The sequence below is a fragment of the Macaca mulatta genome, chromosome 14 (assembly GCF_049350105.2).
Source record: "Macaca mulatta isolate MMU2019108-1 chromosome 14, T2T-MMU8v2.0, whole genome shotgun sequence".
Lineage (NCBI taxonomy): Eukaryota > Metazoa > Chordata > Mammalia > Primates > Cercopithecidae > Macaca > Macaca mulatta.
The window spans coordinates 120,015,836-120,043,571 of NC_133419.1; the positions used below are offsets into that span (position 1 = coordinate 120,015,836).

General features: G+C 52.8%; 3 protein-coding genes and 1 pseudogene across 5 annotated transcripts; 1 reads left to right on the forward strand and 3 right to left on the reverse strand.

Annotated features, from left to right (window-relative positions):
• Positions 1-2,807: 2,807 nt before the first annotated feature.
• Positions 2,808-8,585, reverse strand: LOC144334475 (large ribosomal subunit protein mL40 pseudogene; annotated as a pseudogene). The gene has a single exon (XR_013404340.1). The product of XR_013404340.1 is annotated as a large ribosomal subunit protein mL40 pseudogene (transcript).
• A 1,261-nt stretch (positions 8,586-9,846) lies between these two features.
• Positions 9,847-12,643, forward strand: RNF26 (ring finger protein 26). The gene is given in 1 exon segment (NM_001266883.2): positions 9,847-12,643. A coding segment is annotated over 1 exon segment (1,302 nt). The 5' UTR covers positions 9,847-10,447; the 3' UTR covers positions 11,750-12,643.
• A 1,621-nt stretch (positions 12,644-14,264) lies between these two features.
• On the reverse strand, positions 14,265-16,401 carry C1QTNF5 (C1q and TNF related 5). The gene is made up of 3 exons (XM_015115959.3): positions 16,016-16,401; positions 15,505-15,761; positions 14,265-15,168 (listed from the first exon to the last, which is right to left on the reverse strand). Exons 2-3 carry the CDS (start codon positions 15,716-15,718, stop codon positions 14,651-14,653), a joined length of 732 nt encoding a protein of 243 aa, XP_014971445.2. The 5' UTR covers positions 15,719-15,761; positions 16,016-16,401; the 3' UTR covers positions 14,265-14,650.
• MFRP (membrane frizzled-related protein) lies at positions 16,376-27,147 on the reverse strand. 2 transcript variants are annotated; one of them, XM_015115960.3, is made up of 13 exons: positions 21,794-27,147; positions 21,607-21,709; positions 21,381-21,494; positions 21,108-21,263; positions 20,754-20,967; positions 20,208-20,338; positions 19,955-20,080; positions 19,633-19,709; positions 19,138-19,286; positions 18,200-18,330; positions 17,923-18,054; positions 17,195-17,322; positions 16,584-17,109 (listed from the first exon to the last, which is right to left on the reverse strand). In XM_015115960.3, exons 1-13 carry the CDS (start codon positions 21,845-21,847, stop codon positions 16,885-16,887), a joined length of 1,740 nt encoding a protein of 579 aa, XP_014971446.3. In that variant the 5' UTR covers positions 21,848-27,147; the 3' UTR covers positions 16,584-16,884. The 2 variants fall into 2 exon arrangements, with proteins under 2 accessions (XP_028689904.2, XP_014971446.3); XM_028834071.2 differs by having other exon boundaries at positions 16,376-17,322.
• Positions 27,148-27,736: the final 589 nt, after the last annotated feature.

Here is a 27,736-nt window from a genome sequence, read left to right on the forward strand (position 1 = left end):
GTTGAAAACAGCCAATCCCTTCTGGGGAGCCTGCCTCCGGCACACTGAGTGTGGCCTTATTTTACCTCCAACAAACCAGTTCATTTTATCATAATAGTCCCACAGTAGAATCAGAGGGAAGTGTGGGGAGGGGGGCTCTTCCCTCATATCATCCACATGTGACTGAGATCCCCTTGGCAACCTCTTGGAGGTGGGATACAGCACTTCACCGAGTCCACTAAAAACAATCCTTGCACCAACTCCACACAGTGGAGTACTATGCATCTGTTAAAAGAATGAGGACAGGCCGGGCACGGTGGCTCACACCCAACACTTTGGGAGGCCGAGGCAGGCCCATCACTGGAGGTCAGGAGTTCGAGACTAGCCTGGCCAACATGGTGAAATCCCCTCTCTGCTAAAAATAAAAAAATTAGCCAGGCATGGTGGTGCGTGCCTGTGGTCCCAGCTACTCGGGAGGCTGAGGCACAAGAATTGTTTGAACCTGGGAGGCAGAGGTTGCAGTGAGCCAAGATTGTGCCACTGCACGCTAGCCTGGGCAACAGAGCAAGACTCCGTCTCAAAAAAACAAAAACAGAAACAAAAACAAAACAAAAAACAATGAGGACAATCTCTATACACTGGTGTGGACGATAAGGGAATAAAACCCATTCAATTTGAATAAAATAGGAATCCATGACTCCAAACTGATAATAAAAAGATATCCATAAACAGGCCGGGTGCGGTGGCTCACGCCTGTAATCCCAGCACTTTGGGAGGCCGAGGTGGGTGGATCACGAGGTCAGGAGATCGAGACCATCCTGGCTAATACGGTGAAACCCCATCACTACTAAAAATACAAAAAATTAGCGGGGCATGGTGGCGGGCGCCTGTAGTCCCAGCTACTCGGGAGGCTGAGGCAGGAGAATGGCGTGAACCTGGGAGGCGGAACTTGCAGTGAGCTGAGATCGCGTCACTGAACTCCAGTCTGGGCTACAGAGCCAGACTCTGTCCCCCCCCCAAAAAAAAGATATCCATAAACAAATAAACGAGAAGGGAAGGCTATTCTTTATAATCTTTACTGAACATGATTTTAAATCAAAAAGATAGGTATATGGCTGGGCAAGATGGCTCATACCTGTAATCCCAGCACTGTGGGAGGCCAAGGCAGGTGTATGGCTTGAGCCCAGGAGTTTGAGACCAGCCTGGGCAACATGACGAAAACCCATCTCTACCAAAACCCAAACAAAAAAATTCCAATAATTAGCTGGGTGTGGTGGCACCTGTAATCCCAGCTATTCAGGAGGCCAAAGTGGGCGGATCGCTGGAGCCTGGGAAGTCAAGGCTGCAGTAAGACAAGATGGTGCTACTGTACTCTAGCCTGGATGACAGAGCAAGACCTGTCTCAAATAAATAAATAAATAAATGAATAAATAAATAATAAAAAACATAAAAATAGCTACCTAAAGAGGGATAGAAGGAACACCCTCCACCCTCATAATATTTGTGGAGATAGGGCAGGGTATAAATGCAGGCTGTCATATCATACATCTAAATATTTGAAATATTTGAAAGTTAACTAGCTGTTTGGTATGCTCTATCCTCCTACCTTGACAAATATATCTTCTAATGACAAAATTTAAAAATATGTAAAGCTGGCCGGGTGCGATGGTTCACGCCTGTAATCCCAGCACTTTGGGAGGCTGAGGCAGGCAGATCACTTGATGTCAGGAGTTCAAGACCAGCCTGACCAACATGGTGAAATCCTGTCTCTACTAAAAGTACAAAAATTAGCCAGGCCTGGTGGCACCTGCCTGTAATCCCAGCTACTTGGGAGGCTGAGGCAGGAGAATCACTTGAACCCAGGAGGCAGGGGTTGCAGTGAGCTGAGATTGTGCCATTGCACTCCAGCCTGGGTGACAGAGAGATACTTTGTCTCAAAAAAAAAAAAAAAAAAAAAAGTAAAGCTATGGTTTTTGTATGATCCAAAGTCAACAAAATATCCAAGATAAGTTAACTTAGCTATTATTGCATATATTATTACATATATTATGCCTGGGGTACCCTTATGATGGACTAGCAATATTTAGTTGAGTAATAAAGTGATACACAATTCATAATTATCTATTTATTCCATAAATTAATTTTCCTTGCCTTCACTTCAGGAAATTCCTTAATTATGTTGTTATAATAAAACATTTCTCATAATTCATGTTCTATTGCCAGTAATGCCAAATTAATTGGCCTTTCTTGAGTCATAGTTGTTCTGAGGTCTTTAAAAAAATAATATATATATATTTCTTGAGACAGTCTCGCTCTGTTGCCCAGGCTGGACTGCAGTGTGTGCGACCTCAGCTCACTGCACCCTCTGCCTTCCAGGTTCAAGTGATTCTCCTGCTTCAGCCTCCCAAGTAGCTGGGATTACAGGCACATGCCACCATGCCCTACTAATTTTTTGTGTTTTTGGTAGAGACAAGGTTTCACCATGTTGGCCAGGCAGGTCTCCAACTCCTGACCTCAAGTGATACACCTGCTTTGGCCTCCCAAACTGCTGGGATTATAGGCATGTGCCACCGCGCCCCGGGCAATTTGTTTTTGTTTTTGTTTTTGAGACAGGGTCTCACTCTGTCACCAGACTGGAATGCAGTGGTGCCATCTCAGCTCACTGCAACATCTGCACTGCAGTGCAACCTCTGCAACATGGGCTCAAGTGAGTCTCCCACCTCAGCCTCCCAAGTAGCTGCGATCACTGTGCCACTGCACTCAGCTAATTTTTGTTTTTGTTTTTTTGGTAGTGATGGGGTTTTACCATGTTGCCCAGGCTGGTCTTGAGCTCCTGGGCTCAAGTGATTTGCCCGCCTCTGCCTCCCAAAATGCTGGGATTACAAGTGTGAGCCACCGTGCCCGGCCTTAAATAATTAATTAATTATTATTATTATTTTTTGAGATGGAGTCTCATTCTGTCACCCAGGCTAGAGGGCAATGGCACGATCTTGGCTTACTGTAATCTCTGCCTCCTGGTTTCAAGCGATTCTCCCACTTCGGCCTCCTGAGTAGCTGGGATTACAGGTAACCACCATCATGCCCAGCTACTTTCTGTATTTTTTTTTTTTTTCATTTTGATTAAACCAGTATTTATTAACAGCATGCCTGATTCTGCGGAAAGCAGACTTGAACCCTGGTCATTCCTACTCTCAGGGGCAGCATGTTAAGGATAGCAGCCTGCAAGTCTATCTCTTAAACTCCACTTGTGTGTACACCTTGGTGACGTCACTGTACTTGCCTTCAGGGGGCTGGTAGTTAGGGATCGGTGGTGTGTAACATGGCCCTTCCCTCTCAAAAGGGGAACAGGTTGGGATCCCGCTTGATGGCCTCAGCATGGAGCTTCGGGGACTCGAGTCGCAGTTCCTCCAGAGCTTCCTGCTGGGCTTCGAGCATGGCCCTGATGGTGTCCCTCTCCATCTTACGCTCTTGCTGCTTGCACAAGGACCACTTCTTCAGAAGCAGAGCTCTCCTCTCAGTCTCCTCAAAGGTGGGCTCCACCTGAGGCCGCTGTCTTGCTTTATTCGAGAACTTTAGAGGGGTAATAAAATCTTCAATAGGAATTAGCTCTTGACTAGCCTTTTCCAGTTTTCGGATCCTTCTTTTCAAGCGCTCCTTTGCTGCTTGGTCTTTTTTAGGATCTACCTTCTTCTTCTTTCGAAGAGGTTCTGATCTCATGGGAATGAGTTCCCAGAAAGACAACAATGATGCTCGCTGGTGAGTATTTCTAATCTGCGTCTGCCAAGTTCCCAGAAGCCCACTCATCGGGCGCAGGGTTACTTTCTGTATTTTTGTAGAGAGGGGGTTTCACCATGTTGGCCAGGCTGGTCTTGAACTCCTGACCTTAAGTGATCCACCTGCCTCGGCCTCCCAAAGTTCTGGGATTACAGGCGCGAGCCACTGCGCCCGGCCAAAAAATTAATTTTAATATGGAGAAACTGCTCTGCTGAGGCCTTAGCAAATAAAATTATTACTAATATGTTAAGCAAGACTTAGATTCAGAAAGGAATCATAAATTTTGTATGTCATGTTCAAATATTTTAAGGAGGCTACATATAATAAATATTTGATCCCAGAAAATATTTGAAATATTTTTTTTTCTTATTATTATTAGTTTTTTGAAACAGAGTCTCGCTCTGCCACCCATGCTGGAGGGTAGTAGTGCAGTCTCAGCTCACTGCAGCCTTGAACTTCCAGGCTCAAAGTGATCCTCCCACCTCAGCCTCCCAAGTAGCTGGGACTCACAGCATGTGCCGTCACACTTGGCTAATTTATTTACTTATTATTTTAAAATCTATAACAAACCTGCACATATGTTTTATTTATTTATTTATTTATTTATTTATTTATTTATTTATTTAGTAGACACAGCGTTTCACCATGTTGCCCAGTCTGATCTTGAACTCCTGGCCTCAAGTAATCCACCCACCTTGGCCTCCCAAAGTTTTGGGATTATAAGCATGGGCCACTGCACCCAGACTCATTTTAAAATTTTTTGTAGTGTTGGGGTCTCTCTCATTATGTTGCCCAGGCTGTAAAATTGTTTAATCATATATAAATCTTTATCGTTTATGGTGTAATTATTTTTGCCATCTCTTAAATCATTTCTTAGGTTTTACTTATTTCAAATTCTTTAATGCTGAGTTATTATAAAGAAAACCTCAAAAGGGAGTATGTGGCTACATTTCTTCAAATCTCTCTTCATTTGTGACTGTAACTTGGTGTTGGCCAGAAAATTAGTTTGGTAATTATTGGCATGTGGATTTTTTCCTTCATAGGTTATGGAATATATAGAGAAAGAGAGAGATAGAGATTGAGAGATAAATGACATCAAACTTAGAGAAAAGTTGCAAGGATAGTATGAAGAGTCCTCAAAGACGCTTTACCTAGAGTCACCAACTAATAACAGTTTTTGCTTTTTATTCATCACCATATCATATGTGTGTGCAACATGTGTATTTTTTTTAATGAATTACCTGAGAGTAGGTTGCATACATCATGTCTCTATACCCCTTAATACTTCAGTATTTCCTAAAAACAAGGATTTTCTCCAATATAACCATGGTACAGTTACCAGATTTTAAAAATTTAACTTACCCAGGTGCGGAGGCTCATGCCTGTAATCCTAGCACTTTGGGAGGCTGAGGTGGTGGATCACCTGAGGTCAGGAGTTCGAGACCAGCCTGACCAACATGGTAAAAGCCCGTCTCTACTAAAAACAAAACAAAACAAAACAAAACAAAATTAGCTGGGCATGGTGGTGTGCACCTGTAATCCCAGCTACTCGGGAGGCTGAGGCAGGAGAATTCCTTGAACCCAGGAGGCGGAGGTTGCAGTGTGTCGAGATTGCACCACTGCATTCCAGCCTAGGCGACAAGAGCAAAACTCCATCTCAAAAAAAAAAAAAAAAAAAAAAAGAAAATTAACTTAATGCAATAGTTATTTCTAATCTATAGTCCTTATTCCAGTTTGACAAGAATACCAATAGTGTTGGCATTCTTGATACTTTTCCCTCTGGTACTGTACCCAGTCTAGAGTTCTCTGCTGCATTTAGTTGGCAGGTCTCATTTACTTTCCTTTAGTCCAGAAAAATTTCTCAGACTTTGTCTTTCATGTTTGTCAATTTGGATTTGCCTGATGTATCCTTACGCTTAGATTATGGCTGTGTACTTCAGGTTGGAGCAATGCGTAAGTAACATGTAGATTTAGCATCCCTTGGTGGTTCTAGCCTGAGCCAGTCTTTACTAGGATGGCTGTAAAATGGTGATTTTTTTTTTTTTTTTCCTGAGATGGAATTTCGTTCTTGTCGCCCAGGCTGGAGTGCAGTGGTGTGATCTCGGCTCATTGCATCCTCCGCCTCTCAGGTTTAAATGATTCTCATGCTTCAGCCTCCCAAGTAGCTGGGATTACAGAAGCTCACCACCACACCCAGCTAATTTTTGTATTTTTAGTAGAGACGGGGTTTCACCGTGTTAGCCATGATGGTCTCGAACTCCTAACCTTAGGTGATCCACCTGCTGCGGCCTCCCAAAGTGCTGGGATTACAGGCGTGAGCCACTGTGCCCAGCCTAACATGGTGGTTTTAACCTCCAGCATGTTCCTCCATACATGCCAGCCCACATTTGACTATAAAGAAGAGCCCTCTCTTCTCGTTTGTTTATTGGTATCTTTTTATAATCAGTTTGGACTCATGGACTCCTATGTTATTAAATGGGTTTTAGTCCTTGACTCTTTCTTTCTTTTGATGCTGAAATCAACCCAGATCGGGCCACCTCTGAGCTGGCTCCTGTGTCCTTTGATGCCCCCCACCCCTTCCCCCAACAATTTTTGGGATCACTTTTTTTCTTTCTGGCACACTCGATGTTCCAAGCTTACCTTGTTCCTTCTCTGCCCCAGCCCTGGAATCGCCCATTTTCCCAAGGAACCCTGGTTTCTTTTTAGGGGGAATGGTAATTAGAAATTAAGATCTGGAGGCCGGGCACGGTGGCTCAAGCCTGTAATCCCAGCACTTTGGGAGGCCGAGACGGGCGGATCACGAGATCAGGAGATCGAGACCATCCTGGCTAACACGGTGAAACCCCGTCTCTACTAAAAAATACAAAAAAACTAGCCGGGCGAGGTGGCGGGCGCCTGTAGTCCCAGCTACTCAGGAGGCTGAGGCAGGAGAATGGCGTGAACCCAGGAGGCGGAGCTTGCAGTGAGCTGAGATCCGGCCACTGCACTCCAGCCTGGGTGACAGAGCAAGACTGTCTCAAAAAAAAAAAAAAAAAAAAAAAAAAAAAAAGATGTGCAGAATTGCTGAAGAGCTTCTTCGGCCCTGAACCGTGTTGTTTGCAGAGCTGATGTTTGGGGTTATAGGCTTTTCCATACCAGTAACGAACACTGGATCCTGACTGACAGAGGACCCCAGGTGCTCCTTTATGGAGACATTTTTGGCTATGTTTGTAATACTTGGGGTCCTCTGAAGCTTGGATGGCACTGGGAGGGAACAGGGTAGAGAGTACAAGGATGAGGCCGGGCGCGGTGGCTCAAGCCTGTAATCCCAGCACTTTGGGAGGCCGAGACGGGTGGATCACGAGGTCAGGAGATCGAGACCATCCTGGCTAACACGGTGAAACCCCGTCTCTACTAAAAATAATACAAAAAACTAGCCGGGCGAGGTGGCGGACGCCTGTAGTCCCAGCTACTCGGGAGGCTGAGGTAGGAGAATGGCGTAAACCCGGGAGGCGGAGCTTGCAGTGAGCTGAGATCGCCCCACTGCACTCCAGCCTGGGCAACAGAGCGAGACTCCGTCTCAAAAAAAAAAAAAAAAAAAAAAAAAAAAAAGAAAGAGAGTACAAGGATGAAAGCAAACCTTCTGTGACTATATCTTTTTATAAAGTTTTGACTTTGGGACTCTGTAAATGATTTGCATAATTAAAAAAGAAAATATAAAAGACCAACCTAAAACCATGGCAATAATATAGATTTTACTGAATGATTGATGAGGAGACGATGGGGAGGGCCATAATACACACAATAGCACAAAACAAAAGCCCTGAATTAGACATTCTTTTCTGGTTTTTCCAATCTCTTAATCCTCAATCCTCATAGTCTCTGAAAATCCCTTCTATTGTCCCAGCTAGAATCTTACGCTGAGCAAAACAAAACAAAACAAAACAAACCCTGAAGTTAGCACAACAGCAGAAATCAACTGCCGCCAGAGCAGGCTTCCAGAGGGCTTTACACTGCATCTTCCATTAGAAAATACTGCAAGGATAGAGCTTCAAGGTGTTCAGCTTTCTCAATATCTGGCTTATTTTCTTCTCAATCCCTGGGACTAACATTGTCAAACAATTTGAACTTCCTCCCTAAAGCTAGTTGGAGTGTTTGTCCCTGCCCAAAGCAGGATTACCTGCTAGGTTTCCTGGGAGTCAAGGGTTGTGGCTCATTAAAGATGGCTTTGCATTAGTGAGTCTCAGATCACTCAAAGGGGAGGTCTTGGTCCTAAACAAATGGAAATACTCTCTTAGAGGATCCTGCCAACTCTGAGAAGGCCTTTACATGCTTCTTGGTGTGGAAAACTGGCCAGTTAATTGCACATAGTACAGGCACAGCACGTTTGCCAGGTTTGACTTTGGACATAATGAGTAGGAAGCACCAGTGGGATACCCAGGAACTCTTCATGTCCAGGAAGCAGCTGGAGCCTGAACTTTGCAGGACAGGTTCAGGCTGAAGACACAAATTTAGAAATTATTGTGTATACAGGAGAGGAGGCTATGATGGAAACAGAAAGAATATAGGAAAGGGTAATGCCTCTGAGGCAGGAAGTGGTCAGTGGTGTCAAGTGCTGCAGGAAGATTGATTAATAACAACACAGTGTTCACTGGACAAGTAAGATCCCTGAAGAGGAGATGGTACGGGTGATGGGATCAAGTGTCTTGAAAGGGAAGTGGGCACATTCTCCAAGATTTGACACTGGCAGGAGGATGCAAGTGGGCAAATAAAAACATCATCAACACATCACAACACAACAAACCATAACCTGGGCAGGGCCTGAGAGCAGCGAGAGAGAAAGGGTAGGAAGAAGCCAGAGGAGTTTCAGCGCCTGCAGTCCTTCCTCTGCACCGTAGCGTAGCCCCTACCACGACCCCACGGCCTCAGTAAAGGTTTGCTGCACACCTCAGCTTCTTATCAGTGATGCTTTGGAGAATGAAGGACTCCGAGGCAGTGTTCAGGGCAGAGTGAAGGGGGATGGACAATTTGAGGAGCCCAGGAGTGGAGATGGAGAATTCAACCCAAGTAGGAAATTCAGCAAAGGTAACCAGGGGAAAGATAAGTCCGCTAGGAGTCCGCTAAGTATCCTTGGAGTTAGTAGAAAATCCCAGGATTCCCAATATATTTGGGATGGGGTTTCAAATATATTTTGACTATTGTTTGAGTATTAAAGAAAAGGGCAGGGCCAGGCTTGGTGGCTGACGCCTGTAATCTCAGCACTTCGGGAGGCCGAGGCGCCTGGATCACGAGGTTCAGGAGCTGGAGGCCAGCCTGGCCAACATGGTGAAACCCCGTCTCTACTAAAAATACAAAAATTAGCCGGGTGAGGTGGTGGGCGCCTGTACTACCCGGGAGGCTGAAGCAGGAGAGAATCGCTTGAACCCAGGAGGCAGAGGTTGCAGTAAGCCGAGATCGCGCCACTGCACTCTAGGGTAGGAAGGCCCAGGGTAGCAAGCTGAGCTGTTTCGAAATCTGCAGCCACCTTTTCTCAATGACAATGAAGTAATCTTCCAAGATGTTGAAAAACCTGGTGCGGAAAGTTTGGAGTAGCAGTTTGGGAATCTCCTGTAATAATCCGCTTTCCCTTGTGAACCTCAGGCACTGTCTTAAAATTTTTTGTATCCTCAATGCACTGTAGGAGCTCAACAAATGATAGAATAGATGAATAAATAGAGGAGAATGAGGAGACGGATCTGAACAGGCTGCGAAGGAGGTGCTATTCCAAAGCCCAGCCCAGAGGCAGTGACCTCGGACTCAAACCAAAAAAAACAGCTCGCGTTCGGAGGCCGGGAGAAAGAACAGCTCCCAAATTAAGGGGAGTCCAAGGCCTTGCTCTTTTAGAGGGCGGGGCTAGGAGAACGTATTCCGACGCTGCCCGTCAACGAGCCAATCCCCGCCTCAAGGGGGAGGGGATTTAATCTGTCGCCGCTCCTTCCCTTCGGAAAGTAAATACGTTCGTGCGCCATTCAAACGGACCAATGAGTGATTGACGTTGTTGCGCTTGGCCCTCACCGATTGGCTGGAGTTTGTCGTCCCTCCCTCCTCGTCATCCCTCTGGCTCCACCCCTTTGCACACAAGATGGCGGCGCCCAGCGGAATAGGGGCTGCGCTTGGGGTTTGCTGAAGCTGGTTGCCTCTCCCACTCCCCTTTTGGGTGCAAAGCGCCGCTAACGGGAGGACGGGGGCCGGGCGGGGACAGGGGCACCTGCGTAGCTGGACTGCGAGCCCGCGCCCAGCTTGCGTCGACCCCACCCGGCCCCGGCCCGACCCGACCCGACCCGATCCGATCCAATCCGATCCCATTCCATCTGTTCCCCGTCTCCTCCCGGTCTGACCCATTGCCCGGCCGTGGTTCGCCACACCAGGCATCCAAAGCTGAGGTCGCTCCTACGGCCTGGGCTCGCCTTCGCTTTGGAGATGTTTGGGCTCTTCCCTCCCAAACAGCCCATCTTCAAAACCTGGACTCTTGGACTGGCACCTGGCCCCCTTTCCCTCTACCAAGACTCCTCTTCCCTCTTACCCACTTCTTCCTCAGATTCTTGGTACCGCCTGTGTTGGAGACTGCTCATTTTCCTTCCAAATTAATCCCAGACCCCCTAAAATATTGACAACCTAGACAACCCCACAACCGAGGAGCCAGACTTTCTTTTGGACTAACCTCCATAGCCCTATCATGGAGGCAGTGTACCTGGTAGTGAATGGGGTGGGCCTGGTGCTGGACGTGCTGACCTTGGTGTTGGACCTCAACTTCCTGCTGGTGTCCTCCCTCCTGGCTTCCCTGGCCTGGCTCCTGGCCTTCGTCTACAACCTGCCGCACACGGTACTGACTAGTCTTCTGCACTTGGGCCGCGGAGTCCTGCTTTCATTGCTGGCCTTGATCGAAGCCGTGGTCCGGTTCACATGTGGGGGCTTGCAGGCCTTGTGTACCCTGCTCTATAGCTGCTGCTCTGGCCTGGAGAGCCTAAAGCTCCTGGGGCACCTGGCCTCTCACGGGGCACTGCGGAGCAGGGAAATACTGCACCGGGGCGTCCTCAGTGTGGTCTCCAATGGCCATGCTTTGCTGCGCCAGGCCTGTGACATCTGTGCCATTGCCATGAGCCTGGTGGCTTATGTGATCAACAGCCTGGTCAACATCTGCCTCATCGGCACTCAGAACCTCTTTTCCCTGGTGCTGGCCCTGTGGGATACAGTGACCGGGCCTCTGTGGAGGATGACGGATGTAGTGGCTGCCTTCCTAGCCCACATTTCCAGCAGTGCTGTGGCCATGGCCATCCTCCTTTGGACACCCTGCCAACTAGCCCTGGAGCTGCTGGCCTCAGCTGCCCGCCTCCTGGCCAGCTTTGTGCTTGTCAATCTCACTGGCCTGGTGTTGCTGGCTTGCGTGCTGGCAGTGACGGTGACTGTGTTGCATCCGGACTTGACCCTGAGACTGGCTACCCAGGCACTCAGCCAGCTCCATGCCCGGCCATCCTACCACCGTCTTCGAGAGGATGTCATGAGGCTCTCTCGCCTAGCACTGGGCTCAGAGGCCTGGCGCCGAGTCTGGAGCCGCAGCCTGCAGCTGGCGAGTTGGCCGAACCGCGGAGGGGCACCTGGAGCCCCCCAGGGTGACCCTATGAGGGTGTTCTCAGTTAGGACCCGGAGACAGGACACTTTTCCTGAAGCGGGGCGCAGATCAGAGGCAGAAGAGGAGGAGGCCAGGACCATCAGAGCGACACCTGCCAGGGGCCGAGAGAGGCTCAACGATGAGGAGCCTCCAGGCGGGCAAGACCCGTGGAAGTTGCTGAAGGAGCAAGAGGAGCGGAAGAAGTGTGTCATCTGCCAGGACCAGAGCAAGACGGTGTTGCTCCTGCCCTGCAGGCATCTGTGCCTGTGCCAGGCCTGCACTGAAATCTTGATGCGCCACCCCGTCTACCACCGCAACTGCCCGCTGTGCCGCCGGGGCATCCTGCAGACCCTCAATGTCTACCTCTGAAGACTCCTTCCCTACCTGCCCACCCCTCCACGCTCCATGCAGGCACTCACGCTAGGACAGCATTAACAGCTCATCTCCGGGTCCTGGTCTGAATCCCTCCTACCCCTGTGGCTGTCCTGCCAGGCCTCCAAGCCATACATCCAGGACATTGAGATGGAAGACTATGATGTGGGTGGGGGCAGGATAACATAGCTTCTCCTTACCCAGTGGGTCCCTTCGATGCTGAGGGTGGTGAGTATGTCACTATGCAAGGGCCTTGAGACTGTTTGCTGTGGGCTCTCCTCCAGCTTGCCCAGGGCCCACCCAGCTGCCTCTGGGGTTACCCCTCTCTGCTTGTGGTTTTTCTGTTGGAGATCTGTAGGTCCTTTTCCTGCCTCCTTCACATTTCCTCCCCAGCTTTTGTGGCCACAACATATCAGTGTTATTTGGGTGTTTTGGCAACTCAGGGGCCTTCGGATGATCTTGAACCTTTGTGTTCAGCCAGAGCCCCTGTGCCCTGGTAGGCTTTGGGGTTAGTATCTCTCAGGTACCCTCAGAGCCACCTCTGCCTGTCATCGTCTGATGAGGCTCCCTCCCAACCTGATCCAAAAGCTGGGCTCACGAGTTTACCCCTGGGATGGGGGATGCATCTGCACCTGACTTTGGGACCATGTGCTCTCTGGCACCCCAACTCACTGCAAGTCTCAGGAGGGATAACCAGATTTCTACTCATTCCCCTTTCACTCCCACATCACACAGAAAAATGGCATTCCTCTCTGTCTCTCCCTGGCATTGGAGAGGGCAGACTGTGCACAGTTCACTAGGGTCCAAATACAGAAGGGGCCAGGGCCCAGGGGCTTGCAGCTTCCTGAGGGGTCTCTGGCCCAGTTTCCTATGAATAAAGTTATCTTGACAGCTCTGACAGTCTCTTGTGCGTCCCTGCAAGGGAGCAGTTGGTCAAGGCAACAGACCCTGCATCAGGGTCCTTCAGCCCTGCCGGAGTCAGAAGTGTGGGCTGTGGGAGTACCTGGGCTTTAGCGGGGGAGACAGGGAAGGAGCTAAGATAGGCTGGGAAGACTGTGTCATGGGGAGAGTGCATGCCAGGCGTGGCTCTGTGAGCTGTCATCCCTTCTGATTTGTCCCCTTGCACACGTGGCTTTCGAAAAGCCTTCTGTATTTTTTCTATTTTTGCCCAAATTAAGCCCTTGTAGAGAGGAATGTGAACCATCTCACCGCTTGAGTCAGCCTTCCCAGCCCCTCCCCTCCCCGGGCCAGTCTTCCTGGGAGGGAGCATGGGGTTCCTGCTGCCTGGATCCCAGGAGGAGCTGGTGTGTGTCCCTGTGTGTCTTAGCATGGGGTCTGGTGCAGGGCTGGGTTGGAGTGTGGCTGCGGGACCTCCTGATGGAGGCTGCCTGAGGCCTGTCTCTAGCTCACATTTGGGCTCAGTCCCCATTGGCCGTATCTGCCCTCACATGACCAGCGGAAGAGCAGGGGCACTCCCCCATAATTGTATGTTCTGTCTGGGACCACAGTGCCTGGGACTGCCTTCAGGAAGGGGGCGCCGGTAGCTCAGGAAGAACTCTGAGGAGAGGCCCCCCTTCCTTGGGTTGAGGCTGTGCAGATGGGGCTGGGCAGTCCTGGTTTGTTAGTCATTGGGTTGGAGGTGGGCCCCCCCGGTGGGGGAGCCTTGAGGGGCTTTGTGGCTAGCCTCAGACACAGTGGCTCGGCCCACCCAGGCTATGCCCAGAGCAGTGGGGGAGGGCTCCTCATCTCCACCTCAGAACTGGGAGGCCTAGGGAGGGTTTGGCACTTGCTCTTTCCTTCCCTCAATCCGGGACAGGGAGCTGAGCAAGGGGAGGACCGGCTCCTTCCAGTCTCTGTTTAATGTGGGGATAAACATTTTATGATAGAAGATAAACTTCCTGAGTTGGGAGTAAAGGACTCCCCTTTTCTTCCATCTGCATCTGGAATTCCTTTGGCCGACCTCAATACCCCTCCTCCCCCTCACCACCCATAGTCAGGAGCTCAAGCTTCCCAGTATCCCTGCGGCATTCTGGGGCCAGGGCACCCCCTTGTGGTCATCTCAGAAACTACTTACCTCTAGACGCCCAGGGAGGCCACTCACTCGGGTTACAGAGCAATAGCTTTCCAGTCATCTGGGGACCAGGCAAGCAGCCAGGGCAGTCATAGACGAAAGTCCTCGGCTCTTTTTTGTTGGATCAGGGCAGGGGCATGTGTGGTGCAGGCAGCCCCTATGTGGTTTAGTTGGCATCTTTGAATTAGAAAAAGGTACCCCCTTTCTTAAGGGTGGCTGGAGCCCTACACCAGGAGGGCATCCCGCTGTCAGACACTCCTATTCACAACCTAGGTGGCGGCTCTGTGGAGCAGCCTCTCATTCCCCTGGGCCGGCTTCCTGTATATCTGTCCCATATCTCTATTTCATCCAAGAGCCCTGCCTTCTGCCTGAGCACCTCTCCACACCATGATCCCAGAAACAGAAGCCCCGCCACCAAAGAAGAAAGGCTGGAGCCAGTAGGAGTGTTCTCAGATTTATTGAGTGATCTCTGAGTAAAGGGCCGGCCCCATGCGCAGGAGGGGGTGAGGAGGATCCAGAGAAGCAGAGGACCAGGAAGAGAGCACCCCACCATGGGCTCCTGGGCCAGAGCAACTGGAGGACTCACACTTGCCAGCACAGCACACTCCTCTGGTCTTGGGCAGAAATCCAGTCACTGCCCCATGCTGCCATACCTGATTGCAGACAGCCACTGTCCCCATTCCTTGCCAGCGGCAGGACGGAGAGGCCCCTACCCCACCTCCCTAGTCATTCACAATATTCCAGGGGGGCCAGCCCTCCTGGATGACCTGGTTGTCAGCGTCACACCCTCCTCCTAGGAGTGAGCGTGAGCCCACTTTGCAGTGGCATTAAGCGAAGACTGGGGAGCTGTGCCAGTCAGAGTACACCAGAAATCCGGAGAAGGTGCTGTCTGTCTTGATGCTGGCATAGATGCCAATGTAGTCACCCACACCCACCTGCACCCACACTTGGTCCTCGGGCTCCAGCCTCACCATGGCGCCCCCCGAGAGCGAGGCTGGTTTGGGCCAACCCCCGAAAAACTGGAAGAAAGAGGCAATGGATTCGCCGTTCTTCACCAGATCAAACTGCAGGCTGGCCCGGTAGACAGTGGCATGGACGGCGAAGTAGTAGACCCCAGGCACCTGGCAGGTGAACTTGCCGGTGACGGCGTCGTAATGTCCCTGCTCGTTCACCAGCACGCGGTCGAAGGGCAGGGGAGCATCAGACGGCGGAGGCAGCCGGCTCTCGGAGCGCTTGGCGCTGAAGGCGGATCGCGGAGGCACCGAGCACTCCCCTGCAGGCCCGGTGGGCCCCGCGGGTCCCGCCTCTCCTCGCGGCCCGGGCTCCCCTCGAGGTCCCGGCAGCCCTGCGGGGTAAGCGGGGCGGCAGGTTGAGCGTAGCGGCCGGGTCAGCCCGCAACGGGGCGGCGACTCTAAGGTCACCGTACCCCTCCCCGCCCCTGCCTGAGCTTCGGCCAGCGCCTTCTCCCGCACGGGTACCTCCCCCACCCATTCCCGCAGGGCAGATCTAGGGGGCTGGCCAAGGGGGCGCCCGCCGCCTGGGCCCTTCCCCCGCTCTGGGCTGCAAAGCTCAGGGAGTGGCGCCCCCTGGCGGGAGCCCCGAGCCCCGGGCACTGGGAGTGGGAGCTGCGGCGGAGCCTGCTCGGACGTCGCCACCTACAGCTGCTGCGGTGCCTTCTTACCCGGCCTCCCGCCCTCGCCTTTCTCTCCCGGAGCCCCGGGCGCGCCGTCGCGGCCGTCGCGGCCATCGCGGCCCGGCAAGCCCTGGCTGCCGTGGTGGCCCGGCGTGCCTGGAAGGCCGGGGTGCCCCGGGCACAGGCTGGGGATCTTGTTGTCGTCCAGTGGGGGCGAGCCGGCCGCCAGGCCCAGGAGCAGCAGGACAAGGAGCGGCCTCATAGCGCTGGCACCGGGAGCCCGAACGCCGGGGTCCTCTCGCAGTCTGTGGGCCAGGCAGGACTGGAGTCGGGACCCAGAATCCTGGGACCTACCTCGATCCCCACCCCGGCGCGGCCCAGTCGGTCCCCACCCCACTGCTGTGCCCCTGAGGCTGAGCGCCCGCAGGGCCGAACACCCGGAGAGCACAGGCAGGGGAGAGCGGGTAGGAGCGGCCAGCCCTCCCTCCCACCGCCGGCCCGCGCCAGCCTTTCCCACAGTCCCCTCCCCAGCCCCTTTCCCCTCCTCCGCCAGACTCACCCCCCCTCCCGGCTCCCTGATGGCCTCCTTCGGGGCGCTCGCTGCTCCGGACCCTCCAGTCGGTGGTGCTCCAGCCCCCGCGCCTCTCCCCGGCGAGGCGCCCCCTGCCCTGCCGTCACCCCAGTCCTGGTTCGCTGCCTGCCGGCTCCGCTCTTCTCCTCCCAGACTCCAAGAGGAAACCAGTTGTTCGGGGGCCAAGAGCTCCCGGACCGGGAAATAGCTGGGAAATAACTCGTGGTGTCGCCCGGCGGCCGGCCAAAGTTTAGGGGGAGAAAGGAGGGGTAGAAAGACTTGAGCTGGGCACAGAGAGGCAGAACTTCGAGAGACGGACACACAGGGCACCTCCTGTTCCCAGGGCCGGAGGAGAGGCGGGGCAGTGGCAGAGACCAAGGACCAGACCCCATTTCAGGGAGAAATACGTAGGGAGATGAGGGTGGAGAGTTCTAGAGGCAGACAGCCAGTTGGATCCCTAAGGCCTAGGACAGGGCCTGCCACATGAGTAGATGCTCAGTACATTTCTGTTGAATCAAGGAAAAGGTCAGAAGGCAGGCGATAGAGAAGCTGAAACAGCAGAAGGAAAGGGGAAGAGGCAGAAGGCGGGAAGTCTGGGTCAGAGGCCTGGATGGGAAGCGGTCTCGATTGTCCAGTGGCACAGTGTGGGGCCAGTCAGCAGCCTGGGGCCAGTAAGGGGACAGGAAGGTGCAGGGAGGGTCCCATGAGCCCCAGCTGAGGACTTCTCCTCCCCCTCCCTGGGAGCCCCAGAGAAGATAGTTAGAGACCCTGCTGGTGCCCCTTCCTTTTTCCCCTGTGTGCCAGTCCTGACGGGCAAAAGAGGACGGGCAGAAAGAGGGCAGGGGCTGGCTTCAGGGTCAGGGCTGGGAGCAAGCTTCCAGACCAGCTGCCTCTGGCAGTCTGTTGCAGTTGAAGGGCCAGGGGGTGCCCAGTAGTGCCAGGCCAGACTGGCACTGGTGCTCTGCTTCCTGGCAGACAGAGCGGCAAGGGGGCAGAACACTGCCTAGTGGGGTGCAACGGGGCACAAGCAGCCCACACAGGAGCCTCCGGAAATTCTGGTAGCAGGGCAGGCTTGTCAGGCTCTGCGGAGGGACAGCGGCCTTTAGGCACCTGCTCCCAGGCTCCCTCCCCTCCCAGGCCTGCCCTCCTTCCCTCCACCCAGAAGACCTTGTAACCGCTGAGGACTTCTACCACCTCCTCCTGAGTGGCCATGCCCACCCAGATGTTAGGGAAGGCCGTGGTGTTGTAGCTCAGACCGAGGCACATCTCCACCTGGACAGGCTCACAGGCCAGCTCTGCAGGGGTGGAGGGGAAGGCCACTGTGGGGACTGCTCACTGGCTGTGTGGCCTGTGGCAAGTCACCGAATCACTTGGTCCTGTGTGTACGTGGGTCCAATGGGGGTGGTTGTGAGGAAGCAAGAGGATAACAAGGAGAGAGGCTGTACACACACTGAGGATCCCTGCCATCCCTGAGAGCCTGCTCCAGCATCAGTTGCCAGCCCTGGGCATCATGCAGGCACGTCTTTGATCTCAGGGAACATGGGGCACCTGCGTTTGCAGGGACCGCTTGGGCATCTGGAAGAAACCCCCTGCTCCGTGTAAGAGGATGCCTTCATCTTACATGGGCTGTGGAAAGGGGCTCTGGGTGACAGAAGGGACTGGTTCTTGGAGTCCCACCACTGATTCCCAGATTCCCATTTCCCTTGGGGTGACACTCAGTGCCATTGCCACCACCAGCCGAGTGTCTTCCAGGACTCTGCGAAGTGGTCCCAGAGTCAGCTGGCCCCGCCCCCTCAGGGAGGATGGGATGGGACGGGACGCTATTCAGTACAGCAGCAGGGTTCTGTGAAGTGAGCACCCAGCCTATTCAGGGTCCCCAGGGGCAGGCTTCTCACCTGGGGGTGGGAACAAGGGGTGGCTGCAGTTGTCGTCGCTGCCATCGGTGCAGTCTCTCCACATGTCACACATCCACTGCACACCCTTACACCCTCCTGCCTGGCAGGAGAGCTCACTGGGCCCACAGGGGTCTGCAGGCACAAGGGGCATGGCAGTGCCCGGGGACATACCTACACTCCCAGTACCCCCAGAGTGTCTTGACCAGGGTCCAGAACCCTTCTCTGTCCCCCTGGAGGTGCCTCTACTGCCCACACCCACTTGCCCAGGGGCACCTACTCTCCGTGGCATTGAAGGCCAGGTAGGTGGCTGAGAAGCCTCCACTGCTGATGCCATGATCTGTCCTAAAAAGCACAGCCAGCTCATGGTGTGAGGAGACGAGGTGGGGGGGTGGCTCTGCTCCACAGAACCTGCCCAAAGCAGATAGCAGTTCTGGGCACCAGCCCTGGCTGACTGAGGGGGCACTGCAGCCTCCCACAGGCCTGGCTCTGAGCTGGAGCCCTGGATGATGCCAAAGTTGATGGGAGACACAGGGTTAGGGTCTGGTGAGGAAGACACACATATTCAGCAGACAAAACATTAAACAAACTGCTTGAACTTGAGCCACTTCCAGATGGGGAAAAATCAGCGGGGCAGCCTGGCGTTGTGGCTCACACCTGTCATCCCAGCATTTTGGGAAGCCAAGTCGGGAGGATCACTTGAGCCCAGGAGTTTGAAACCAGCCTGGGCGATATAGTAAGACCTTGTCTTTACAAAAAAAATTAAAAAAATAAATTATCTGGGCGTGGTGGCATGTGCCTGTGGTCCCAGCTACTTGGGAGGCTGAGGTGGAAGGAGCGCTTGAACCTGGGAGGTCAAGGCAGCAGTGAGCCATGATAGTGTTACTGCACTCCTGCCTGGGTGACAAAGTGAGATTCTGCCTCAAAAAAAGAAGAACAAGAAAAATCAATGAGGGTTTGTAAGGGAGGTGGAGGTGGCCCCTGCCGGTGGGGAGAAACTGGGGCAGGGAGAGGTTTGGGGAAGGACCTCCTGGGGACAGGGAGAGTGTGGGGTGAAGGTTTTGAGGTGAGAGCTGTCTTTAGGGTAATGGTGAAGAGACCCCCGGCCTAGAGTAGCAGAAGAAAGTGAAGCTGGGGAATGTGCTGGGCCGACACGGAAGGCGGGGCTGGCAGACTGTGAGGATGGAGTTATCCGTGGCTCTTCCCTGGCTCCTGTACCTGCCCAGGAGGCTGAAGGCCCCTGAGCTGCTGGTCTCATACACCTCCACGTAGTCAAACTTGCACTCATCCTGAGCCTCCAGGCTGAAGTTGTGGAACTGCAGTTCTATGCTGTGTCCAGCCGGCACCGAGATATGCCAGGTGCAGAGCTGGGGGAGGGCACAGGTGGGCAATTCATGACCCCTTCTGTCTCATCCTGGGCACCCAGGCTGAGCTCCAGAAGGGTCTTCTTCCCCCACTGCTGGCTGGGGGGTGGGGTCGCGCTTTCATCATTGGTGGCTCTTAAGGGCCTGGTTTCAGAGGTGAGTTGACCCATTGTGGGCACATCTGGGTACACATCAGGCACTTACTAATATCCCCCATCCCCCGTCTGCTTGATCTGTGACCTTCCCAAGTAGAAGGTAGTGTCTATCATGCCATTCCCATTACACTGACTTGGGTGCTCAGGTGCTTCCACGTGTGCCCCTCCCCCTCTGCATGGAGCACCGTGCTTACCTGTTGGTGAGGGTACTGCTGCAGGTAGTTGGGAGTAGAGAAAGTGCCCTGGAGCCCAGTCAGATTCCCCCCACACCCTGTAGAGAGATGAAAGGGCTCATGAGTTTGCTAGGATCCGTGCTTCCATCCAATAGTGATTGTGGGCAGTGACTGCAGAGCAAGAGTTTTGGCCATGCCCATGGGAAGCAAGTTCTGGGCCAAAGAATGACAAAGGAGGAAATGCTGGCAGAGGCCCTGGTTTGAGGCTGGACCAGAGCTGGGGGGCCCAATTTGAACCCAGATCAGATGCCTGAAGAGAGGACCCCCCATGCCTGGCCCGTACCCGAGAACTTGGCACTGCAGTTGGTCTCATCGCTGCCGTCAGCGCAGTTGGCAAAGCCATCACACACTGAGTCAGGTAGCAGACAGATGAGCTGGTCACAGCGGAACTCATCATGGGCACAGCTCCCTGGGTGTGGGCACCAGGAGTCAGGGAGGCCCCGAGTCTCCACCCCTTTGGCAGGGCTGGGAGTGGGTGGAGGGGAAGAAAGTGGACACTCAACAGGCAGCTGGGGACATGGTGGGAACACACTCACCATGCCCAGGGGCCACAGCCTGGTACCAGGCATGGAAACCAAATCCTTCCACACTGCTGTCAGAGATGAAGGCCACCAGGAGGTGGCTGGCATTGGTGTTGAGCGTGGGGGGAGGCACCCTCCCACAAATCCTGCAAGAAGCCGGGTTGGGGGTGATGGAGGCTCCAGGAGCAGGGCCAGCCAGAGAGGAGCTTGCCTGGGCCTTGCAGTCCTATTTTCTTAACCCCCAAACTGGTGACCATGTGGTCAAAAAGTCTCCTCTGATGTCCCAGGGAGCTCTGACCTTCTTAGCATCTGCACATTTATCCTTGTAGCATTTACTCATAGGAAGATAGAAAGGAGATCCATGTTACAGACTAGGAAACAGGTCAGAGAGGGGAAGTGATCCTCCTCACGGCACACAGCAAGGTGGTGGCAGAGCTGGGCCCAGAGGTCTAGTCGCTCAGTTTCTTCCTCGGTTAGCTCTTCCCCCTGCCACTCCCTGATTCTGCTCTTTAGATAGTGGTTCAGGACACGGTGGGATGTCCTGGGGACAGAGGGACCTACCTGAGGAGGGAGCCTTCAGGCTCAGGGGAGATTTCCAAGCGATCAAAAAGGCAAGAGGCCACACTCTCTATGCTGAGGGCTTCGATTTTGAGCTGTATTGCATGGTCTGTGGCCACCTGGATGCGCCACATGCAGTGGGTGTTGGGGGGGTAAGGGTCTGGGTAGTTGGGACTGCTGAAGAAGCCCCTTGGACCAGAGAGGAGGCCTCCACAGGCTGCGGAGATGGAGGTCAGAGTTCAGAGGTCAAAACGAGTGAGGTCCTTTATTCTCCAAGGTACCTCTTCCTCACCCTCCCCTCGCCCCCACCCCATCATCTTGGGCCCTTCTCCGGGAAGACCTGCCCTGAGTACTCACTGGCCTGTGGGGAGGGGCTCACACCTGACTCCTGCTGCCCTTTAGGGGTCCCAGCTGCCTGAGAGGTGGTGATGGTGGGGGTGGTGGTGGTGGTGGTAAGGCCTCCGGCAGGCAGTGGGCTATGGGAGGCCCCAGGTGGGGGTGCAGCCTGCAGCTCTGGAGGCGGGAAGATGGAGGGTGGTGTTCAGAGGAGCTGGATCCTGGGAGGCTGGGAGAGCGGCTGATGGAATTTCATTCCAAAGCCCTCCTTTCAAGTTGTCCCCAGGTACTTACGGGCTAGGATGATGGCCACCAGCAGCCCGAGCAGCAGGAGCAGCAGGCTGGCGAGCAGGAGGACACAGAGCCAGGAGAAACGGCAGTCTGGCCGCAGCCCTCGAGGACGCCGACCTGCGAGCCGGCAGGTGGGGTTTTGAGAGCCCCTTCTGTTGGGCATTTCTCATGCTGCCCTTGGCTCCTGGGCCTCTCTGTCCTCCCCCAGGTCACCCCCTGGGATGGTTACCGTGCCAGGGAGCTGGGACACTATAGCTGGCATCCTCTGGGAAAGCTGGGGGAGGGCAGGATGGCCCAGACTCAGGCTCGAAGGCAGGATTGCAGAACTCGGTCTGGAAGGGAGAGACTTGAGGGCTGAGGCAGTGGTGACCACTGGGGTGCTGGGTCTTAGGAGCACGATTCTATGTGGCCCTTACCTTGCTCGATTCTGTTGCCTCCACGCAGAGGATGACATCTGAGTAGTCCTTCATGGCCCAAGGCTCTGCATGGCTTTCTGGAGTCCCTGTGACAGCCCAAGACCCCCAAGGGCCCACTCTCTGACCACAAACTCCCTATCAAAGGGGCAGCCTCTACTACCCAAGGGAAAAGGTTGCCAGGCTAGACCAGCTCTTGGGCTGTCCTTGGTAGAGTGGTTTGGCCTATGGGCTACTCTGTCTCTGTGTGAGGGAAGGGATGGCAGCCAGGAAGAATTCACAAAGGCACGAAATGGTCCCTTAATCCCACTCAGCTGAGGATGCCGAGGCCAAGTCCCTGGCACAGGGTGGCCGTTCTTAAAGGCACAGGCGGTGGCTGAGAACACCCAGCAGAGGTAACTAGGTACTCTGTGCGGGGGTGTGACGAGGGGAGCTCTCCATCCCCAGCACCCAAGGCACTGAGTGAGCACTTGGGGGGTTGCTGGGAGGGGAGAGAAGTTGCAGGCAGAAGGGAACCTTGGGTGGTCTGAGAAAGAAGCAGGGTGGAGGGGGTGGACAAAGCCAGCTGCCCACCTTTCCTCCCCACCAGGGTTACAGGGGCACTGGCCAGGTCGGGTCTTTGGAAGGGCCCTGGTAGATCACCAGGGGGTGTGACCAGGACAAGGAGAGAAGGACATGGCGTGAGCCAGGGACTGACTGCTCATTCCTGGGACCCCTAAACCCGCAGGAGAAAGGACAGGGAAGGGGGAGAAGGTGTCCAGGTCTTAGGGAGGGTTGGGGTGTGGAGTCTAGCCATCGGGACTGTTGCACGGTTGGAAACCCACACACTGCAAACAAGATTACTGCACGCCTCTTTCTCCATGGGCGAAGTCCTCTTGGAAAATCCCAGCCTAGCCCTGCTGTCCTCAGGGAGGAAGGAAAGGGATTGGTAATCTGTTTTGTGTTAGCCATGCTTAGGCCGAGAGTTTGGCAGGGAGGGAAGTGGGGAGAGAGCCTCATATTTCTGGCTACTATTTGTAGAATGTCTGGGCAAGAGGGCTACATGCAGTTTCTCTCCTTTCATAACTATAAGGTAGCGTCACCATTTTACAAATGCTGGTGCTGGGCTCTGAGAGGTTACATCACTTTCCCAAGGTCACACAGCTGGTAAGATACAGAGATGAGAGTTGAGCCTAGGACTGGATAGAGCTTAGGCTCACGTTTTCTATGATGTACCTCTTTCACCCCACATTGGGGCTGAGGCATGCTGGGTTAGCAGAGGGATCAGAGTGACACGGGGGCAGAATGAGGAACCCCTTGGGGATGGAAGCAAAGAGGGCAGGCTGCCCTCCTTGCACTCAGGAAAGGAGATGCCTCCACCCACACGTTTTTCTCCATTTGTTACTGGAGGGCCTTAGTTTGCTTTTGTCTAGGAGGTCAAGCTGTTTCCTGGAACCTTGGAAGTCTAATGGTACTTGGTCTTTAGGGAAGAGACTTTTTGGGAGCTGTTGGGACAGGTGCTCTTGGAGAGGATCAGACAGTTCCTGACCACAAAGTACTTCTCATTCTGGCTGGATCAAGACAGAGCAGGATCCCCTGTCACACAGCATGTGAAGAGCCTCGTCACAGGGGCAGCTTCATGGACACAGTGGCCCTGCGCTGAGCTTTGAGGATGATTGGCTGGGCGAGCCATGCCCCTGGGTCTGCTCCTCTGAAGCCGCTCGTTCGCTGTCATCATTGAGAGAGAGGCTGCTGTGCCGGGGTTTGGCTGGGCACTGGGCTCTTGGAGCTGACTGAGACAAGGTGCCCTCGTCTCAAGGAGCCCCTGCTCTGCTGTGACAGCTCTCAAAGTGGGGCCTGGGGCCTTCTTTTAGAGGGCTTGAGAGCTTAGAACTAGGCTCATAATAACACTAAGACATGATGTGCCTTTTTCACACTCATTCATGTTTTCCAGACGCTCCGTGACATGTGATATGACATCGGGTTGAATGCTGAAGGAGACGCAAGTCCAGCTGCCTTCTATTAAGCCAGATGCTAAAGAGATTTGCACAAATGTAAAACGATGCTGCCATTCTTACTAATTTTTTTTTTTTTTTTGAGACGGAGTTTTGCTCTGTTGCCCAGGCTGGAGTGCAATGGTGAGATCTCAGCTCACTGCAACCTCTGCCTCCCGAGTTCAAGTGATTCTCCCACCTCAGCCTCCTGAGTAGCTGGGATTACAGGCGTGCACCACCAAGCCCAGCTAATTTTGTATTTTTAGTAGAGACAGGGTTTCTCCATGTTGGTCAGGCTGGTCTCATACTCCTGACCTCAGGTGATCCGCCTGCCCAGCCTTCCAAAGTGCCAGGATTACAGGCATGAGCCACTGCGCCTGGCCCATTCTTACTAATTTTTTTTTTGTTTGTTTCAGAAAATATAGGTGGTTGTTTAAAAAAATTATTATTTTTATTTTTTTTTAGTTATACTTTTAGTAGAGACAGGGTCTCACTATGTTGCCCAGGCTGGTCTCAAACTCCTGGACTCAAGTAATCCTCCTACCTCAGCCTCCCAAAGTGCTGGGATTATATGGTTTTTAAAGAAATTATTGGCCGGGCACAGTGGCTCACGCCTGTAATCCCAGCACTTTGGGAGGCCAAGGCGAGTGGATCACGAGGTCAGGAGATTGAGACCATCCTGGCTAACATGGTGAAACCCTATCATCTCTACTAAAAATACAAAAAAGTTAGCCGGGCGTGGTGGCAGATGCCTGTAGTCCCAGCTACTTTGGAGGCTGAGGCAGGAGAATGGTGTGAACCCAGGAGGCAGAGCTTGCAGTGAGCCGAGATCGTGCCACTGTACTCCGGCCTGGGTGACAGAGCAAGACTCTGTCTCAAAAAAAAAAAAAAAAAAAAGAAAAAAAGAAAAAAGAATGTAAGGGGGTTGGCCGGGTGCGGTGGCCCATGCCTGTAATCCCAGCACTTTGGGAGGCTGAGGTGGGTGGATCACCTGAGGTCAGAAGTTCAAGACCAGCTTGGCCAACATGGTGAAAGCCCATCTCTACTAAAAATACAAAAATTAGCCGGGTGTGGTGGTGAACGCCTGTATTCCTGGCTACTTAAGAGGCTCAGACAGAAGAATAGATTCTGTCTCAAAAAAAAAAAAAAAAAAAAAAAAAAGAAAGAATGTAAGGGAGTCTTTTGAGAAGTGTGGTTCACTGGACAGAGATGAAGACAGTTTACTGGGCCGTAAGTCCGGAGATTAAATGCTGTGTAAACTGAAGAAGCAATGGCTTCCTCTGATGCGGCCAGCAGGAGGACTTCCTGGAAGAGATGAGCCTTTAAAGTTTGAGGGTTGAAAAGGATTTGAATAGGCAGAACTTGGGGGTTGGGTAGGAAATTCCAGGAAGGAGGAGAGGCTTAGCACTGCGGCCTGAGGAACTTGGTCACAACTGGCCTGTGAGTCGGGGGACAACAGAAGGGAGGCCAAGGGAAGGCCTGGAAGACCAGGAAGTTTTTCTCTGCTTTGCTGTTGCCCACGGCCATCCTGGACTACACCCAGGACTCTGCGGGCACACGCACTCCTGCACCTGGCTGTGTTATGAAGGGGTTTCTGGAGGAAAGGAAGGAAGCCAGAGGCCAGCTCAGGGTTGGGGAGTGGCACACCTGAAACACACTGAGAGTGAAATCCACTGCAGACCCCTCAGCTCATCGCCTCATTTCACCCTTATTCCAGCCCTGACGGCAAGAGGAGGGAGGTATTTTCCTCTCATTTTCTGGATGTCACCAAGGCTCCTGGACGTTAAATGCCTTTGCCCAGAGTTGTACAGCTGCCCAGGGGCAGGGCTGGGTTGCAGAGCTGGGGCTGTTGGAGTCCTGATTTCCACTTTTTTTGTTTTTGCTTTTTGAGACAGGGTCTTGCTGTGTCACACAGGTTGGAGTGTGATCACAACTCACAGCGGCCTCCACCTCCCAGGCTAAAGCAATCCTCCTACCTAAGCCTCCCAAGTAGCTAAGACTACATGTGTGCACCACCATGCTTGACTCACTTTGTAGAGAAGGGGCCCCCTATGTTGCCAGGTCTTGAATTCCTGGGCTCAAGCAATTCTCCTGCCAAAGTGCTGGCATTATAGGCTTCCCTGGTCTTTAGAAGCGTGGGACCTAGGAGCTCAATCCCATTACTACCTCCAAGAGGCAGGTGCCCCCAAATATCGGGAAATTGGAAAAGCCAATTCCTTGATTTTGGAATGCCTATTTAATGGGCATTCTGTTTAGTTTGGGCAGTGCCATACTTACCTACATCAAGTGTATTGTTCCGGAAAAGAAGGTAGAAGCATCCAGAGAGATGAGAGGAACTAAATATTTGCTAAATAGGGACAGTGTTGGTTAAAAAAAAAAATTTGCTGAGGATCACCCACCATGAGAATCTCAATGGAGCTTCGATGGCATAGTCCTGGAAATGGAAGTGGGGGAAATGGACATTTGTGGAGTTGCTGAGTACCTACTATGTGCCAGACACCCACCCCTCCCCTCCCCTCCCTTCCCCCCCTCTCTCCTCCCCTCTTTCCTTTTTCCCTTTCCTTTCCTCTCTCCCCACTTCCTTCAGGGTGTGTGTGTGTGACAGGGTCTTGTTCTGTCGCTTAGGCTAGAGTGCACTGGTGTGACCATGGTTCACTGCAGCCTCAACCTCCTGGTCAATTGATCCTCCCACCTCAGCCTCCCAAGTGGCTGGTACTATGCCTGGCTAATTTTTGTACTTTTTGTAGTGACGGGGTTTCACCATGTTACCCAGGCCGGTTTCAAACTCCTGGGTGAAAGTTATCTGCCCATCCTGGCCTCCCAAAATGTTGGAATTACAGGCATGAGCCACCGTGCCTGGCCAGACACTGTTTTTCTTAACTGGCACTCACAACTCTGAATAGGTAATGTTATGCTCAGATTACAGATGAGGAAATTGAGGCTCAGAGAGATTAAGTAACTTGCTTGGGCTGTGAATGCCAGTCTCTTTCTGCTGCCTCCTGCATTCCTGCACAGGTGCTTGTTTCTGCTCTTACAGCAATGAAGGATGGGGACCCTCAGAGGTGTCCAGCTCAGACAGTCCTACTAGGGCCCAGGTAGGAGGCAGATCATGCTGGTTTTGCTGTTGGATGTGTGTGAATGTCACACTGCTGTTTGGCTCAGCTCCTAATAGACGCAGGCTTGGAAAATTTGCTGCAGAAAGTCCTGCAAAATGCTGTCAATTATTCAAACTAAAGGCAGAGTACTCAGATGGAAAGAGAACTGGATAGGCAGTCAAGATACCCAGGTTCCATCCTGTCTCTGCTCCTGACATGCTATGTGGCCTTGAGCAAGCCTTACTCTAGGGCTCAGTATCCTCACTGCCAAATCGAGATCATGGACAAGGTGACCTCTATGATCTAACTCTAAAGCTTTATAGAGGCCGGGCATGGTGGCTTACGTCTGTAATCCCAGCAGTTTGGGAGGTCAAAGTGGGCAGATCACCTGAGGTCAGGAGTTCGAGACCAGCCTGGCCAACATGGCGAAACCCCATCTCTACTAAAAATACAAAATTAGTCGGGCATGGTGGTGCATGCCTGTAATCCCAGCTACTCGGGAGGCTGAGGCAGGAGAATCACTTGAACCTGGGAGGTGGAGGTTGCAGGGTTGCAGTGAGCCGAGATTGCGCGACTGCACTCTCAGCCTGAGTGACAGAGTGAGACTCTATCTCAAAAAAAAAAAAAAAAAAAAGAAAAAAGAAAAAAGTTATATATATATATATATATATATATATATATATATATATATATAAACACGACTTTACAGAAAGAAACAAGCATTCTGAGCATTGGTCACTTAAATAAATTCTGTAAACTGGAACCAGAGCTAAGTTCCCTATCTTGGGACTTGAGCATGTATTTAGAGAAAAGTGACATAGAGTGATTGATAACACGGGAGTGGAGAACTTCAAGACCCACAAGTCCCATCTCAGTAA